Source organism: Indicator indicator, chromosome 10, assembly GCF_027791375.1.
Source record: "Indicator indicator isolate 239-I01 chromosome 10, UM_Iind_1.1, whole genome shotgun sequence".
In the NCBI taxonomy this organism is placed as follows: domain Eukaryota; kingdom Metazoa; phylum Chordata; class Aves; order Piciformes; family Indicatoridae; genus Indicator; species Indicator indicator.
The window spans coordinates 16551150-16570362 of record NC_072019.1 but is presented as its reverse complement, the minus strand read 5'-3'; the positions used below and the strand labels follow the sequence as shown (position 1 = coordinate 16570362).

At 45.1% G+C, this 19213-nt stretch overlaps 1 protein-coding gene across 1 annotated transcript in view; it reads right to left on the bottom strand.

The window, feature by feature from the left end:
• The window catches only part of RABGAP1L (RAB GTPase activating protein 1 like), a 256762-nt gene that overhangs the window by 8459 nt on the left and 229090 nt on the right, over nt 1-19213 (bottom strand). Inside the window, exon 19 of the mRNA XM_054384644.1 lies at nt 3916-4008. Coding sequence (XP_054240619.1) covers nt 3916-4008 — 93 coding nt within the window. The remainder of the gene's footprint in view (nt 1-3915; nt 4009-19213) is intronic.

Below are 19213 nucleotides of genomic sequence, written 5' to 3'. Positions count from 1 at the left end.
AGGGTGGTAACGAGTCACAAACCTTGTTAAGCAACTCAGTGTCACGTTTTCCGATGAGCAAACACCCAAACCCCAGATCTTTGAGTAAGAAGAGAGCCTCAATGGGGGAATGAAAACACTGTTAAAATTCACTTCTCTGGACGTCTTCATGAGCCCACCAAAAAGGGCTGGATCATGGAGGAAAACCACATGAACCTCCACCTACAAAGCCAAAAGGGTTTCACAGCAAACTCTCTAGGAAAACCTCTCATGGGAAGCTACACAGAGGCTCCTGGAGGTGGTCTGTGGTTTCTCTTTGTTGACTCTGAAGAAGCATTCCCCCAAGTGCCCCAGCACATGTGTTTTCAAAACCCAAACAATGATCCACATGAGTTAGCTGAAGTTTTCCCTCATGACAGTTACCATGACTCTCAATAAAAATGACCAGTGTCTTAATTTTTGCTTCCACTTCAAACACACAAAACCCGTTATAACCAAACAACACATTTATTCAGACAGACTTCTCCATTGCACAACAAGGTCCACAGAGGAAAAGGCATTTCTGCTCTCAGAGCAGAACTGTGTGCACAAGCAGGGTCTGCTTGCAAAACTCCAGCCCTTCTTTGTGTGCTTATATTCTCTTTGTTTTACATTAAGGAGTTCCAAACTCAACTCTGGCAATTCTCAACAAGTCAACCAAAACCCTATTACATGAGGTGGTCTCAAACACAGAAAAACCCCAAACATAATACATAGGGGGAAAAAAATATAATCTGAACTATTCTGTTGTTTTTTCTGCACATGCAACTTGCTTTTCCTCATGGTTTCTACAGGCAATTTGCAATTTGTTTTAACCAAAAGTCATAAAAGTTGGTGACAAACAGCAACTTAAAACATATTTACTTTGTGCTTTTAAAAAATCTACCTGACAAAAACGTGACAATTTGTTATAAGCAACGGAAAATAAAGTGAAAAGTTGTCCATCAAAAAAAAACCAAACAAAACACTTTTCCTAAAGAATACTTGTAAATACAGAGGGAACAAACACCAAAAATAATGGCACTTTAATACTGTTCTTTTGGCAAGTCAGATCACAGTCAACAAGCAGAACAGGAGCTGGGCAGGACCACCTGGGGCACATAACACAGCTCACTGCAGAATATGAATAACCTGTCAAGACACTGCAAAACCAGCCCTTTGCTGGAGATTATGGAGAGTTTGGGCTGGGTGGCATTGGGGGTGCACCCTGCCCAGGATACCCAGCTGCTGGAGGCTGCTCAGCCCCACGTACCCATGATTGGGAACACCTGTAGGAATGGAATACTGGGGAGGAGAGGAAGTGTGTTGTGCCCTCACCCTGCTGGGGCTGGGTCCTGGGCTCCCCTGGATGCCTGAGTGGAAGTCAGATCCACATGTGAGAGCTGTGCCAGCTCCCCCAAGTTCCCTCTGCAGTACAGCGGGGATGGACCAAGAAGAGAAGACAGCCATGTGCCATCTGGGGGCTGTTCCCATGCCAGTGCCTGCATGGTCCAGATCCTACGCTCCCAGCACTCCATTGAGCTGTTTTCACTGAGGGCCAGGCCACAAGCAGGAGTCTTACTCAAGACATCCTTCATTGCTGCATCTCTGTGGTCCTGACAAATCTCTGCTGGCAACAAGAGCAGTAGCAAGCTGCGAACAACAAAATCTAACAACTATAACTGAAAACTATCAGCAGACTGAAAGACGGTTTCCTTCTTGACCTATGAGAGGAATATTCTACAGGGAGCTCCACTGCAGAGATCCCATCCAAGAAGCATCCTCTTCCTGGGCAGCAGCCCAAAACCTCATTTTGTTCTGGGAACAGACACTAAGAGCTGCAACGAGGGAGGCCTCCGGGGCAGAGCCCACACAGGGAGCACAGGATGCCAGAGGAAGCTAACAGCAATGCCATGCTCACAGGCAATCCTGGCTCTTTGGCAGCATGAACTCAGTCCTGTCTCAAACCAAGCCTGGCTGGGCAAAGTCCAGCACTGGAGCTGCCAAAATAAAATGCGTTTCTGAACACATGGGCTGCAGAGCCATCATTTAAGGGGCAAGCAAAGTTGGCTCCCCACTTTCTGCACATGAGGACCACACAGCCTGAGTCTCTTGCTGCCCTTTGGAAACACTCTTGAAATGTCAATTCCTACCAACCTCAGCTTGACACATGAATAAAATCAAACAAGCAAGACAAGGAACAGAGAGAGCACACAAGCGTTTCTCCATGACACTCATCACCTGAAGTATGCACCCCAACTTTGAACTTAATGTGGAACTAACCAGTTACAGGGCCTGTCTCTAACCACAGCATTGCTAAGAAGATCAGACCCAATCTGGCTTTATTAAAAAAATCACACAGTGAGTTTCCAAAGTGCAAGCCAAAACCTCAGGCTGTGACAGTGACTCACATACACAGTGGCCAAAGAGTCGCCTTCTCTACCCTCATTTGCAGCTTGGAGATAATGTTCTTCACCGTCCATCGCCCGTGATGAAATACTTACTATGCTTCCCCACAGCTTTAAAGAAGTCTGATTTGTTTTCTAAGTATTATTTTAATTCCACAGAACTGTAACCACTAGAAAAATACTTAGGCAGAAGTTAATCAGCAGTGAACTGTGGTTGTGCTAAATAGGCCATACCCACTATTGGCTCTTAGCTGCTACAGCAGCCCCAGTTCTCACAATCACTAAAATCTACACACTTTGACATCAAAAGAACTACAAAATTTTCACAGGTAAATGCTTTTTGGTAACAAAGTCAGTTTTAATTTCTTTGCACTTGTAACTCTCTCTATTGTCACATTTATGAATTATGGCATAGTGTGCCACTGCAGATTTTTACACTGTGGCTTTCTGAATGTGGGACACTTTCCTCACACTCACAGACCACGTAAACCTGTTGCAACCTGTATGATTATTTATGACTCCACAGTCCTGGAAGGCTTCACACCACCTGTGACACCACTTACCATATTAAGGCACAATAAAGAACAACAGGAAAACAGTACAGGTATATGTAAGCAATGTGACTTCCCAGCTGACCTGGGCAATGGGCAGCTTCACCTAAAGAAAACTGCGTTTTCAGAACAGGGTAAGCAATAAATGGCTCCTGAACACTAAGTGAAGTACATGCCTAGAGGCAAAGCCTCAGACAAACTCATGGCAACAGAACGTAGCAGTGACAATAAAGGCAAATACATTGGAGAGAGAAGCAATGCTGATCCAAAGTTAAAGAACTAGTCTTTTCTTGGTGAACTATCAAGCTATCATGTCAAGAACTGAACCTTTATTTCTGTGCTGCTTTAAAGCAGGACATTTAACGCTATTCATTCTAGTGCAGTAGTACCTTGTGACCCCAGAGAGTTCCAGATCCCACTGCACTAGGCGTGACATTAACAAAAAAAAATCACTGAAACTTGTTATAAACAAAGATGAGTAACAAGAATCGTATCAGTCAAGGAAGAGTTCATCTTCCCAGAGTCTCTGTGGATGCCACTGCACACAGCTTGTGCTAGAGCAATGTGTGTTCTCTCCTTTTTGTGTCTGTAGCTGAGAATCACCCTTTGTTTCTGCGTCTCATGAAGATCTCCCGTAAAAGCACAACAGCAGGAGAGTTACCTACAAACATATAAACTGAAAGAAGAAAAATATTATATGTGGCTACTCCTGGATGTCTTCAGAGTTACAAATCCTGACTGAAATATTCCTAGGAAAAAAAACACTAAGTCCAAGTGTTCAAAGTGCTTGTTCGAGAAAGGGGATGAGTTGCACCTGCCACTTCACTTCCCTAAGGTCTGCACCAGCACATCCCAGTGAGGTGAGTGCAGTACACGCACCTCAGCTCAGCCACTGGGACCAGGGCACGCCCCATGGCATTCAGCCCATCAAACAGGTTCCCACACAGCGTCTTCCTTACCTTGTATCTGTCCATAGGATCTTCCTGCTGCAGCTGACTCTCTCGCATGGTCTGGTACTCTCTCTCATATTTCTTCAGCTTTTTTGTTGGCACCTGTGGAAGAGATTTGGAAAACATACATGTGAAGATCAGAGGAACTCCGGAAGGTCTGCCTGAAAGCTCTCCTTGCAAACAGAAAGCCAAGGAAGTGCTGGAAAGCTGCTGCTGAATAAAGTGCTCCCTGTTGCCCTCCCTTCCCTCAAGCATCCAACACTTACCAATACAGTTCGCATAGATAGAAATCTTTCTGTGCCTACCACTGTTAAGTATTCAGATATTTAAAAGAAAGCAAGAGGGAAATAGAGACACTTGAATAAAAGTAGCAAGAAAAAAAAACTCATCAACATAATGAGTAAGAGAACAGGGAAGAAGAAAACACACTTTGCTACGTATGATTCACCAAAAGAATGCCTTAGCGATAAACTGCTAGAAGTTAGATTAGAGCAGAGGAGCATTCCTATGACAGGACCGGTCAATTCCCTGAGGGGGATCTGAGTAATAGGTTTATGGCTGAAAGAGTATTAATGTCTAAATTACAGCTTGTGACTGCTGCCTTCCTGAATCCTGGCCTCAGCCTGCCACTAGGCATAGGTGGGGATGCTGCAGTCTAGCCTCCAGCCACAGCAGGGAAATACAGAAACTACAGGCAAAGCCAGTCAACAACCATGCTGACAGGTCGAGTGCCAGGCAGCCTGGTTCTGGGGAAATGCAGCTTCAACTTCAAACAGAGCACACAAAGAACACCTCTGTTCCCTTCAGCGGAGCATGGAGAGCCTCTGCCTCACTTCCTCCTTTTAGCTGGGTGCACAGTGCTGTATGAGTGATGCCACCTCTCTCGGGGGACCTTTGATGGCATTGCTCTGTCCCCACTGTACAACAAGCAGCTGGCTCTGCTAAGTGTGGGGTCATCTGCTGGCAGCTGGAGGGACCCCTAACACCATGTACCATCATGACTTGTACACCCAGGCTTTTCCTGTATCTGTGTCTTTCCATTCCTCTTGCCTGTATTGATCACGTCTAGCTGACTCCTGGTATGAAGACCATGCCACTCTCATCTTGCCTTAGGGCAAAAAATTACTGCCAGTGAGCAGAAAGATGTAGTTTTGGTGGTGTTTTTCCTTTATTGTTTCCAGCCCAATGCCTCCTTCCTCTGCAGTACAAGAAAGGACCAAGCAAGTGCTTGCTGTTGCTGCAGAGGCCTCTAGGAATTACTGGTGGAAGACATGAAACCCCTCTGCAAAACACAGCACACAGGGAACACTATTGTCCCCAGTTAATAATGAGATCTTAAACTAACCGCTCCAAAGAAAGCAAGAAAAAAGGGTACAAACGTGAAGCACTCTGGACAAACATACACGAGAATTTCACTTTGATGACATTTAATAGTGGAAAACACAATGAAATGAAAATTATTAAATCAGAGGGGGTTTTTATGTTTTGCCTGAGCAACATTTGAAGTGCAAACCCAGGCTATTATATCTTAGCTGCAGCTTGAAACTATTGAGGATACTTAAGATTGAAAAATAAGAAATTATTTCAAAGCAGTACTCTCACTGAAGTGAGCCAATCACATATCTGAAGCCTGATCTCTAGGGCCTGGAGAACAGATCTTGTGAAGAGCAGCTGAGGGAACTGGGGTTGTTCACCCTGAAGGTGAGGAGGCTGAGGGGAGACCCTGTGGTTCTCTACATCTGCCTGAAAGGAGGTTGGAGCCAGGTGGGTGTTGTTTTCTTCTCCCTAGTAACAAGAGGACAAGAGGGAATGTCCTCAAGTTGTACCAGAGGAGGTTTAGTTTGGATATTAGAAGAAACTTCTTCACTGAAAGGTTTATCAAACACTGGAACAGGCTGTCCAGGGAAGTGGTTGAATCCCCATCCCTGGAGGTGTTTAAAAGAGGCAGAGACGTGATGCTGAGGGACATGGTCTAGCACCAGACTTGGTAGCACTAGAGAACTGTTGGACTCAATGACATTAAAGGTGTTTTCCAACCAAAATAATTCTATAATTCTGTGGTTCTATGAATTCTTGAGTAAGAACCCTGCTGTCTGAAGGAACAGGAGATGCAAGAGAGATTTTTTGTGTAAATAGAGAGAGAAAAATGCAGAAAGGTGAAAATTGCAGAGTCATTATTCTATTGCTGCCAGCAGTTCTCCCACGTGCCAGGGAGCCCCTTCTGTTTAAACAAGTTTTGCTAGGGACTTCCTCCACTGACCACCCCCTCCCAGAGACCAACCAAGGGCCTCACGCTGCCTGAAGCAGCATTCCCCTTTTCCCTTTAACTGTAAGATTTGCTCACATGTGAATGAAAATCACACTTCTCTCTGTAATCCAGGAGACAGAGGCAAAAGACAGCACAAAGGTAATGATCTGACTATGTAGCTCTCACAGAGAAAGCAAATGGAGTAGAAAGCAGTGCTGTGACCCAATGCCTATGCTGAGCACTGTGCCACAGCTGCCCCTCACCAGGCTAAGCCTGCTGCTTCTTGGTAAAAACCTCACACCCAGCAGCATGCAGCTCTCCATGCTCATTTTTCAAAGGTCATTTTATTAAGCTGCCTGATAGCAGCCTTCTCGCTCTGGTTTCATCTTGTATTTGGGGCAGAATTTAACATGCACTTAATCACCAGAAATTAATCTTAACACATCAAAACCTGTATGATGAGCAGGGGAGAACAAGTCAACTGCTTCCTTTAACTTCTCTCCACCTCCTTCCATTCACTGACTATTCACGCTCATTTCTTAATGCCGAGGAACTCCTCCCACTAACCATTCTTACCTCTATGTATCCTGGAGTGCATTAAGAAAAGCATGTCCAGCAGGTCTAGGGAGGTTATCCTACCCCATGCTCTGCCCTGGTGAGACCACACCTGGAATCATGTGTCCAGTTTGGGGTTCCCCAGTTCAAGAGACAGGGATCTACTGGAGAGACTCCGATGGAGACCTACGAGGATGGTTAATGGACCTGAACATCTCTCCTATGAAGAAAGACTGAGAGACCTGGGGCTGTTAAGTCTGGAGAAGACTCAGGAGGGATCTTACTAACGTCTATAAATAAGGGTGAGTGCAGGATGAAGGTGCCAGTCTCTTTTCAGTAGTGCCCAGTGACAGGACAAGAAACAACGGGTATAAGCTGGAACACAGGAAGTTCCACCTCCGCACGTGGAGACACTTCTTTACTGTGAGGGTGATGGTGCCCTGGGGCAGGCTGCCCAGAGAGGCTGTGGAGTCTCCTTCTCTGGAGACTTTCAAAACCTGTCTGGATGTGTTCCTGTGTGACATACCCTAGGTGATGCTGCTTTGGCAGGGAGGTTGGACTGGATGATCTCTAGAGGTCCCTTCTGTGATTCTATGATTCTCCTTTACTCAGATTTTAATGTATAGCTGTGAGTAGGCCATGAGTAGGCCATCTGAACTGTGTATGGGATAAGCTCCCTCTTTCAGCAGCTGTCCATGGCTGTGGCCTGGGGTGAAGGGTGGCCCATGTGCCTGGCATGCAAACAGCTTGGTAATGACTATCCTAGCAACAGTGACAGTAAAGAACAGCTGAAACAGGGATCAAATCACAAATGGTGTAAGCTTTGTGGTGCAAGGCAGTATGTTGTGACACAGAACATGGCTCTGTGCTGGCTGAAAGAATAGCAACTTACACATGCTGGTACCTTTATGCTACCACCTCATCTTAACTGGAAAGCAGCACTTAAGTACAGTGGAAGTTTGTCTTAAGGGGCTGAGGGAGGAGGAACTCCTATTAGCAGACCAGTCCACGCTAATCCACTTATCCCATAAAATACAAACTTGAGCAGGTACACTTAATGACTTTGGCAGGGACTGTGCTTCACTGTTATTGTCTACCTTACTCAGAGGAGTTTGATAGTTTATTACAGCACTTTCTTTCGGGTACACACTGATAAACGGGAGGAAAAAAAAAATATAAAAGCCCATTTCTGTATTCCCCCATTTAATTCCCTGCAACAGTTTTGTGAATTCAGCAAGGGACTTCTCTGTAAACCTTTTCATAAATGCAGAGTGCTAGCTGTGCTTCAATCTTCATGGATTGCTCCTGAACAAAGTGAGCTCATAAATTTTCTGTAAAAGCTTCTGCAATGCTGATCTCTCCTTTCTTTGGCACCATGGGATATATTGGCTAGAACTGATGGTTATCGAATTTAGCAGACTTATGGTTTATAAACATCTCTCATCTGTTTATCTCAGTATCTTATCTCCCTGATCGGCTTTATTTTATTGTGTTCAGGCATAAAATCATGCCACAACTAGTACATGGAGAAAAAGCCACATGGAGGACCTCAATAAAACATCCACGTAGAAAAACTGAACAAGCAAAACCTCTTTCAGAAAGAAAACCAGCAGGCTGCAGCACCGGATGCTCGAGGGACTCACCACAGTGAGGTGGCAGGAGAGAAACAAAAATACTTTGGTTTTAGCTGCCCTCCTTTTCAGACAGGGCTGGAAGGATCTGTTTCACCTTCCCTGGCATACAGGCAACGTGTCTGGCAGGCACCTGCTCAGCTTCAGGGGACCTTCCCCTCCTCCTGCACTTCCTTTAGCTGTTTACAGACAGTTCCACCTGACCATGCTGGATTCATAAATCACACAGCTATGACTCCTTCCTCCAAAATGTTTTATTGCTCTAACGAAGCACAAGCACTCAGAGGAGGTAGTTATCATTATGTTCATTTGACAGCCAAGGAAATGGAAGCAGAGACATAAAGTGATTTCCTGAACATATTGAAGACAGCCAGGGGCTGATCCAGAGAGAAAAATCCCATTACCTAGTTTCTAATTTCCAGCATTGCCACAATGCCAGACTGAGCAGAGAATCTCTTTCCCAAGATTCTCACTTCTTTTCTCTATCTAGCACTGCATAAACACTGCAAAAATACATTGTCCCACCACACTAACAGTATATGCAGACAGTATTCTGTGATCTCTGCTCTCTTCCTATTTTTTTTCTTATTGCTTCTCACCTCAGTGTGGGAGAACAAAAAGAAAATTAAAAAAAGCCAATTAACAAAATTTTCAGAGCTTTCCTCTTCCTTTCTTTGAAGGCAGTGACTTGATTTTCTGTTTCACTGGTGATGGATTTGCTTGGCATTTCAAGACTGAGGCTAGGGACTTGCATCCCTGCAAAGGCTTGGTTACGCTGTATACTGACGACTGATGTCAGGAGACCCTGAGATTGCTTTGGGTGACCACTGATAGCAACCACAGACACTGGCTGCAGCCCAGCTTCCCTTTTATCTATCTATCACACACTGCAAGCCCCAGGCTCTTCTCACTGCTGCAAAGAGGTGATGAGACCAGCCTGAACTCCACTTGAGCACACTTGGGCTTGACTCAGCTCTTTCACACAGCCAGGAGGCTGCAGGAGGCTCTCACAAGCCCTTGATATGTGTACCCCGCTCGAGGAGATCCCAGTTATGCTACTGCATGCTTTGTTTTCTTCACATAATGATTTAAACCAATATTAAATGCAAGTTAATTTCCAAATGATGCTTGGTTCTGCAAAGTGTGTCATACGAAGGCTGCAAGCCTCAAACAGAACCTCAAGCAGATTAGTGACACAAATTTGAGATCACACTCCAAAGTTGTTGTGTCAGTTCGTTCCAGTTAATAGTTCATATTTAACAGACAACTGAATCAGGCTCAAGAAAATATAACAGAGCTCTTTAAACACTTTATCAGGCCAAATGAAGGCTTTAATGTCTTTAAGGTCATGGATGCCCTCTGCCTGGAGGTGTTCCAAGGCCAGGCTGGATGAGGCCTTGAGCTACCTGGTCTAGTGGGAGGTGTCCCTGCTCATGGCAAGGGGTTTGGAACTAGATGATCTTTATGGTCCCTTTCAACCAAACTATCCTATGATACTATGATTAATGTAATAAAAACACAGGAAGAAATTGACTCAGTGCTCTCCTGCATTTGTGCAGTCAGTGCTACGGATAACCTCATGGCGGCAGGGTGAAACTAGGTATCTTTAAGGTCCCTTACAAGCCAAATCAATCTATGAGTCTATGAACTGTATCATCTTTAAAAAGCATGAAGAAATATCCTGCAGTGTCTGTTAACAGAAGCAAGACTCAGAGGTAGACAAGCAATTCATTGTTCTTTTGGGAGGATGAAGTGATGGAAAAAAGAAGAACAAAACCTAGAGTCACATGTTGACACAACAGGCTTGTCTCTTGGATTAGACGTTAAAAGGGGGTGAGTGGGATGTTGTATTTAGATATTATGCAATACAATCTGATCAACTCTATCTCCAGTGAGGTTGTCAGCCATAAGCAGGAAATCTGAGAGGAAGAAGGGCAAATCATAGTTTCTAACAATACTCTATTTTTGCTGGGTAGACTGCAGAGAAAAAAATCTGCAGCATTAATGTACAGAAGAAAATGTAGGGATTAAAATCAGCAGCTACCTAAAGAAAATTCACAAGCTGGAAAAGAACTTGAAGAATTTCCATTTCTCCTCTAATCACCATGTGGTGAAGGGCTCACTGATAAGAAGCTGTTTCACCACAGGTCTGAAATCAAGTGGAACAGCCCTCAGCAGTGCTTCCCCTACCTACAACAGCATCACATTCAGGACCCAGACACCTTCTCCTCTAAAACACACAGAAACCTCAAACGTTGTCTAACCCCTGGTGTGGAGGCAATGTGATCAAAATGTTTTTGTGAAGCAGCCTCTCAGACCTCACCTGATTCTAGCCTTACCCTCATGGGGAACCTGGTTTAGGGCAAGCTAGCAGCTCTACCCACTGGCTGTCATTGCTATGGGTAAAGCTGGGTCTATGGTGGTGTTATTCTCCAGCTCATGTGTTGCACACAGTACAACAAAGGTCCAGAATATCAGATGCTGGTTTATCATCTGCCTGCAGAAGATGATATTCCCTCAAATTCCTTGGAAACCACTGTTGTGTTGAGAGATTGTCTGCTGAATGTGTGCCTGAGTGCCTACTGCAGACCAGCATCTCTCTAGCTCATGTTTGGTTAAAAAAAAAATAAACAAAAAAACACCCTGACAGAAATGCTCTTTTTATACCAGCAAAGCAGCTTGCTGCACACCAAAGAATCTCTTCCTTGCTGAGGGAGTTTCCTTCCTCCTGCAAGTCCCCTCATTGCCAGCTCTGAAAGTGTAAGACCTCCTGATGAGAGTCTTCAGGATAACACAAATCCAATTTGAAAGCTGGCTGGAGGCAAAGGACACCAGCTTTGCTGTGAATTTTAATCTTTATTTTATTCTTCTACACCAGCCCATTATCAAAAGATCTCAATTCCCTCCCAGGGATTTATAAAAAGAAAGGAAAGGCAGGTTGCAAAATGTACAGAGCACCTGCACAATTTAGTGTGATCCGAAATGGCAGTGGCCCCAATCAGTGATACTGGATGACTTCCCCCACCAGATCCTCCTGTCAGATTTTAATCTCCACGATGTATTTCCATTCATCTAAACCTGCTGAACCTGGCAGACTGCAGGACTCTTCCACAGCCCTGCTGTTTAATTTAAAGATATGCTTAAGTTAAATTTAGTTAGCAATGCAGTGAACTAAGTTAAAAGCATGAGCTGGGACCCTGAGATACTCAATAAGGCTCCTTGTGCAGCAACATAGGAGAAGAGAATGAAATCCAGAGTCCCTCAACTGTAGCTCTGAACACCATCATATATTTTTTGCTCTCATTACAGTGCATGTGAGTGAGAGGCACAGATATTGACTGGGGAATACACACCTAAACGAAAACTCACTCCAAATGGCTCAAGGAAAGGAATGTTCTGCATCATGGCAAAGATTCACAGATTTGGGTTGGAAGGGACCCTTCAAGGGACAAATTGTCCAACCCCCCTGCAGTGAGCAGAGACATCCTCCAACTAGATCAGGCTGCCCAGGACCAGATTCAGTCTGATCTTGAATGTCTGCAAGGATAGGGCCTCAACCACATCCCTGAGCAACTTGTTCCAGTGTTTCACCACTCTCATTGTAAAAGAGCTTCCTCCTAATGTCCAACCTTTATCTACCCTGCTCCAGTTTCAAACTGTTGCCCCTCATCCCATCACTACAAGCCCTTCTAAACAGTCCCTCCCAAGCTTTCCTGAAGGTCCTGTTCAGATATTGAAATATAGCTATTATGTCTCCCCAGAGCGTTCTCTTCTCCAGGCTGAACAGCCCCAACTCTGTCAGCCTGTCTTCACAGGAGAGGTGCTCCAGCACTCTGATCATCTTTGCAGCCCTGCTGTTCACAGTAACAGTGTCATCCAGAGCAGGGCCTTGTCCCAGCTGGCTGCTCAGCACCAATTCCTCCATTATCTGATCCTGATCTGTGGCCTTGGGATAGATTGGCAGCTTCTTTTAGCCTAGATAGTCTTTTATGGCAGAGCTCTTATTGTTCAGGCATTCTTTACATTATGTGGGATCACAGAAATGACCTGCACACAGATACTTTCCCTTTAGAGTGTTTCAAATGTTATTGTATCCTTACCCACAGGATTCCTGTTGACCAGAGGCAATTTGAAGTGAAAATGGGTAAATGGGTGTTTGCTGACAAAGTAGATGTAGCTGTTTCCTTTCAGGGTGTGCAGCAGCATCTCAATGCTCAGGCCCTTATCTGTGTCTGGGTTGAGCTGGTATACATCAGCTGCAAGTATCTCAAATCATCAGCCGTTTCAAGCACTGCTTTTAAGATGCTCAGGTTGTCTTTTTTGGCTCAAACAGAGTTGAAGTTTGTAGATTCACAGACTGGTCTGGGTTGGAAAGGACCTAAAGATCATCCAGTTCCAACCCCCCTGCCATGGGCAGGGACACCTTCCACTAGACCAGGTTGCTCAAGGCCTCATCCATCCTGGCCTTGAACACCTCCAGGGAGGGGGCATCCACAGCCTCCCTGGGCAACCCATTCCAGTGTCTCACCACCCTTGCTGTGAAGAATTGATTTCTAATAAAATAACAAATAAATAACGTTACTAATTATTAAAAATAATAGAAAGGTTTGAAAATTAGTAAATTCATAATAAAGCCCTCCATATTTCAAAGTGAAAAATAATTTTGGAATATAGAAAACCAAATTGGGGATCTGAAGAAGGGTGTTTTGAAGTATGTTAGGGACATGCTAGAGCGGGTCCAGGAGGGCCACAAAGATGACCAGAGGGCTGGAGCACCTCTCCTATGAAGACAGGCAGAAAGGACTGGGGCTCTTCAGACTGGAGAGAAGGATCCAAGGAGACCTTAGAGCTGCATTTCAGTATCTGAAGGGGACCCACAGGAAGGATGGGAAAGGAGTGTTTAGAAAGGCTTGTAGTGACAGGCTGAGGGGCAATGGTTTTAAACTAGAGTAGATTTAGGTTGGACCTTAGGAGAAACTTCGCAACGAGAGTGGTGAAATACTGGAACAGGTTGCCCAGGGACATTGTTGAGGCACTGTCCAAGCAAACATTCAAGATCAGACTCAATGTGGCCCTGGGCAGCCTGATCTAGTTGGAGGTGTCCATGTTCACTACAGGGGGGGCCAGGGTTTGGACAAGATGACCCTTGAGGGTCCCTTCTAACCCAATGCATTCTGTGAATCTGTGACTATGCAAACCCCAACCCTCAGTTCTCCCCCCATTTAGTGGTATATCAGCATTCTGATTCAGGCCTAGAGCTTTTGTTGCATTTCTTGGCACATCACAGCAAGAGAAGAGAAGGATGAGCAGGAAGAGAAGTGCAGTCTTCACCACCATCCATCCCTGTGGCAACAGAATTCTGCAACAAGTCCCCCATGATTTTCTTGCATCCCTTAGCAAAGAAACAACCTCTTGAAGCCAACACAGATCTATCTCACAGGCACGCAGAGGGAAATCTGCTGATGCCAGGCTAGCAAAGGATCAGTGCAGTGACCAGGCTCAAAATCTTGGCATTATCGTGTTTGTAAAACCTGTCAATGTTGAACACACAGAGCCCACAGCTTTCGGCTAATAAACCCCCAGCTGAACACATCTTCTGAAACCTGCCTCAGGAGTGGTGACACCAGCTGTCTGTCAGACTCCATTCTGACTCTGCTGAGTTATCAGGCCACATCTTGTCTCCTGTCACACTCCATGCCCAGGTCATGATGAAAAAAATCTCTGCTTCCCAAGACAGAGGCTGGATGCTAGGTCACAACTCTGAACAATAACAGTATCCTAGAATGCTTTTGGTTGGAAGAAGCCTTTCAGATTATTGAGTCCACCCATTAACCCAGCACTGCCAGGTCACCACTGAACTCTGTCCCTCATCTACATGGCTCCAGCGACAGGGACTCTACCACTGCCCTGGGCAGCCTATTCCAGGGCTTGACAACATCCAACCTCAACCTCCCTGGTGCAACTTGAGGTCATTCCCTCTTGTCCTATCTCCCACTTATGTGGGAGAAGAGACCAACCCCCACCCAGCTTCATCCTCTTTTCAGGAATTTGTAGAGAGCAAGATGCCCAGACAAGCTACATTCATCAGTAGAGAACCTCATGGTGTTCTTTGAACACACACTCTAGGTGTTAATATTAATAATAGTTTAGATCAATTCTGCATCACAGCGTCAAGAAAATTTTAATGCTGTCACTTTAAATTTGCATCTTTAAAAATCACCATTGGGCCTCTCTGATGTGCAGTGAGGTCCTTGATGCTAAAACACCTTTCATTGCTTCTAGAAATATCTCAAAGTCACTAAGAGCAATTACTCCTTAGTGCATTACTACTGGCAGAAAATACACACTTTGTCTATAATAAAGCTGAACCCTCATGTGCTGCTATTCAGGGCTCCACATCCCCTTCTGTCATATCAAAAACTTCTATCTGTATTTCAGCAACTAACACAACTTCTATCACATTTTCTCAAAAGCCCTGTCTTATTGCTGCTTGCCCAGCTCCATAAACCCAACTGCTAAAACCCTAAAATAAAAAGTCTTTCAAACTGCACATTAAGCGATCAGCATTTTCAAAATACCAGTGGGACAGTGTCCAGCTTCCAAGGAATTGGAAGCACTCACTGAAGCATAGTACAGCATTTTAGTGCTATAACTAATCCTTCCTCTGCTCTGTCATCTCTCTAACCCTTCATCTGCCAAAAAGGTTCCCTCCATGCCTGGAACAAGGCTTCAGGTTTTGCCACAGTTGTACCTTCCAGCCTCTGTGGTAGCCTCAGAACACCTCACCATGGAGCTGGCAGGTAACTAGGAAGGACAGGCCAGGAGAGTTTAAAGCACTTATCAGCCATGAATGCAGCTGCTGGAGAGCATCACTGAGGAAGGGACGCACAACAGCACTGAACGGCAGCTCCAAGAGATCCAAAGTGAGTGTATGACTCCCAAACCTGCACAGACAAGGCTGCTTTGGGGGTGTGTGTTTAAAACTTCTGCCCCAGCTGCAGGTTTTCATGCACTGACAGAACTAGCAGATGAGGTTGTCAGTCCACCAGTGTTCAGTTTTAGTAAATGCTTGAACACAGCAGAGATTCACTTTGAGACCAGAAGAAAATCCTGTATTATCAGCATCTCAGAACCACAAATCAAACCATCTCTAAGACCTGGGTTGGCTAGCTGCAACACAGAAACCCACACACATGCTCTGCAGAGCTGATAACAATTCAGCTGATAACTACTGCTAGCATGTAACTGGTTCCACACCAATGTAATTTTGTATGCTAGCTATAGGTCCCATCTTATTCTTTATCTACAGTTCTGACTGATGAAGATAACTCTACAGTTACAGCAGTCTGCTCTAGTACTGGATTTGCTACCAGATGATATATTTATTTTTGCACCCTCCAGAGGAGTATCTGACAGCCATAAAGCATGAATTAAACAGCTTAGGAAATGGGTCAAAAAGCCATTGTCAAAGGGAATCATTATTCAATGGCATTTTTCATTTGGGGTTAATGACATCCTAACGGGTGTCTTCTGGGACTCATAAAAGATCCAGTGCTATCAAACATCACGTCAGTGGCCTGGAAGTGGAAAATACAGTCCTGCTAATAAAATCTGCAGATGACATGTGGATAGGAGCAGTAAAAACAAGAAGAATCAGAAAATTGCACATATATATCTGCATTTCTGGAAATGGCCACAGCACTGTGCTGACTTCACACAAAACCTAAGCAGGGCTTAACTACCACAGAACAGCTGATCTCCAGCTAGGGTTAAATCCCATAATAAGACAGCATCAGTCCTGAGAAAGCACTGTTTAGGCTTTTCCAGAAGCTTGGAAGCTTTTCTGCTCTCTGGGAAGAACAGAGGATGAAGGAATGGGAGGCACATGCTGTGAAAGCAGATTCATTCATAGAATGGTTTGGGTTGGAAGGGATCTTCAAGATCATCTAGTTTCAAACCCCCAATGATGGGCAAGGACACCTCCCATTAGATCAGGCTGCTCAAAGCCTCATCAAACCTGGCCCTGAACAACTTCCAGGGAGGGGGCATTCATGACCTCCCTAGACAACCTGTTCCAGGGTCTCACCACCCTCACTGGAAAGAATTTCTTCCTAATCTCCAGTCTAAATCCCCCCTCCTCAAGCTTCAATCCATTCCCTGTCCTGTCACTTCAGGCCCTTGTAAAAAGCCCTTCCCCAGCTTTCTTGTATCCCTCTTCAGGCACTGGAAGGCTGCTCTATGGTCTCCCCAAAGCCCACTCATCTCCAGGCTGAACAGCTCCAACTCTTTCAGCCTGTCCCCCCAGGGGAGGTGCTCCAGCCCTCTGATCATCTTTGTGGCCTCCTCTAGACCTTCTCCAGCAGTTCCATGTCCCTCATGGTGATCTAGTATAAGGGATCTAGCTCTTCCTCCACAGCCCTTTCCCTCCTGCTTACTGTTCAATAGCATGCTGGCCAAAAGAATCCTTCAAAACATGATGACTTAATATATGTATATTTTACATTTTTAATTGTAATAGTACCATTCGTAACAGCTCCACAAGTAGCTGCATCAGCACTGCTCAGGAGGCCATACACTGGAGTGTGGAGCTAGGAACAAACACCAGGACAAGAAAGAGAACAGGAAACAACAGATCACCTCTGCAGTGAGGGAAATGTCACTCTGCCATCAGAGCCAGGCTGTGGCAGAACAGCTAATGGGAGCACTGGGATGCACCAGGATAGGAGAAAGCAAGGTGACTAGGGAAGTTTTAATCCTGCACCAATTCTGGAATACTGCATCTAATCCTGGGAGATGCAAGGGGGAGGTGGGGTGGTGCACAGAAGAGGAGGATGCAGAGCAGAGGCACTGAACTGCTTTGTGCAGGGTGTAAATACCTCACAACAGGAAGTGTAAGAGCTCAAGCTCCTCAGTCTGTACAAGAGAGCACCAGCAGCTGAGCTGGTCACAGCATGTAAGTACCTTCACAGGGATAAAATAAGTCATGGTACAGAATGCTGTACTCTGGCACAAAAATGCATGCCAGATGCAAGATGGGAAGCTGAACCCAGAATGAATTTAAATGAGAACTTAGAAACGGATTTCGAACAGCGAGAGAGTAACAGATTACCATGGAAAATGGTGCCTTGGCCACGACTCCAAGGACAGCAGGATACTTCTCCCCAAGAGCATTTAATACTTTTAATTTCCAAAAGGTGTTACTGGAATGAAGTTGGGATGAAAGAGGAAGCTCAGGTAATGGAAAGATGAAGATGCTCAGCTGTCACCTCTGTCTATCAGTGGGCAGGATGAACCATGCCCATACCATTGAACCTGGGTGCAAAACACAGGCTGCACAGTGACACTGTCAGACACAGATTGCAGCACAGAGCGTTTCAATGAAACAGGAAAACCATCAGACCAATGAATGCTGATGCAATACCGAAAACCAGGGCTGGGTGCAGCCCAGCAGCAGCTGATGGCTTCTCAGGAAGTGAGGAGTTCACTCCCATGCCCTCCCACCTGCCAAATGCAGTGACTGTCTTCTGCCCTGATACCAAAGCCTATGGCTTCACCTTGGACAGTTTCTACTCTGCACTCATAACATAGAGCAGCAAAATAGTGCTGTACACTGAAGGTTTAGGACTGTAGGAAAAAAAAGGGCAATATAAAAATAAACAGTCCAAGGTATTTTAGTACCAATTATTAATTTTCATGTTTAATAACAAATGAGTGATGAAGGCCAAATAAGCACGAAAAAGAATACATTTCTCTGTCAGCTACACATTACTGTAATATAAAACGTGCTTCTTCACCATTTATGAGTTCCACACTTGGGGCTAGGTTTGTGTACATTACACATTCTGTGAGCTGTATCAGACAAGTGTTTGCTCCATGAAACCTCTTTTGTGCTTGGCTGTCCCATCTTTTAAAGGTGTGGAGTTCCAGCATGTTTAAGACAACCAGAACAGCTTTTGCAGCAAGAGTGTGAAACTCCTGTACATCTGCTGTCACATATATGTCCTAGTAGGACAGAGAGGAGGTCATTTCCCTGCAGTGGGTAAGCTCCTGGTCCCTCCTGCTACTAGGGTTGTGAATATCCCTTTCCTCTGTGGGGTTTCTAGACTGGCTTCAGCATGCGAGATGTTCCCGGCAGGGGGATTGGACTAGATGACCTTTAAAGGTCCTCCTTTCCAAACCATTCTGTGACTCTCAGCACACTTTCTGCACTGATGCTATCCAGGCATCAGAGATGTCTTCACAGATGACAGTTATTTCTACCCAGGGAAGAACCCAGGGTTTTGCATTTGCCTCTGCTGAGCCTCTGGAAGTTACTCTCAGTCCACCCTTCCCAGCCTTCCTCTCATCAGCAGACCTGTCTTTCCATGTGTCCACCACTTATACTCTGTTTTTTGCCACCTGAAAATCAAGTGTTTCCCATATGAAATCCAGGTTTCACCCTTTTCTGTTGTCTGGGCCTGAAGATACTAAACAATATCAGCCTTATCATCAACCCCAAAAAAATGTTTAGCCAGCTGCCAGTTACACTTCAACCCACTGAACACCTTGCCCTGTGCTCTTGCCAGGTGACCCAGTTTTTCACCTACTTTGCAGCTTTGAACCTCCTCGGTTCAAGCTTGGTGGGAAATGGAAAGCCTAGAAATCACGGTGGTAGAGTCTGCTGGCATGTGACCACAAATTACTTCTCCAAACTGGCTGATCATTCCCCTGAACAGAGCTAAACACAACAAGGCAGGCAGGGAAATGAAAGCACAATGAGGCTTTCCAGAAGAATGTCCTTCAGCTCTGGATTAAGAGGATTATACCACTTAGTATACCATTTTCATCACCCCTTGGGTTCAGGCTTTCTGCAGATAAGCTGAGAATTGAAATT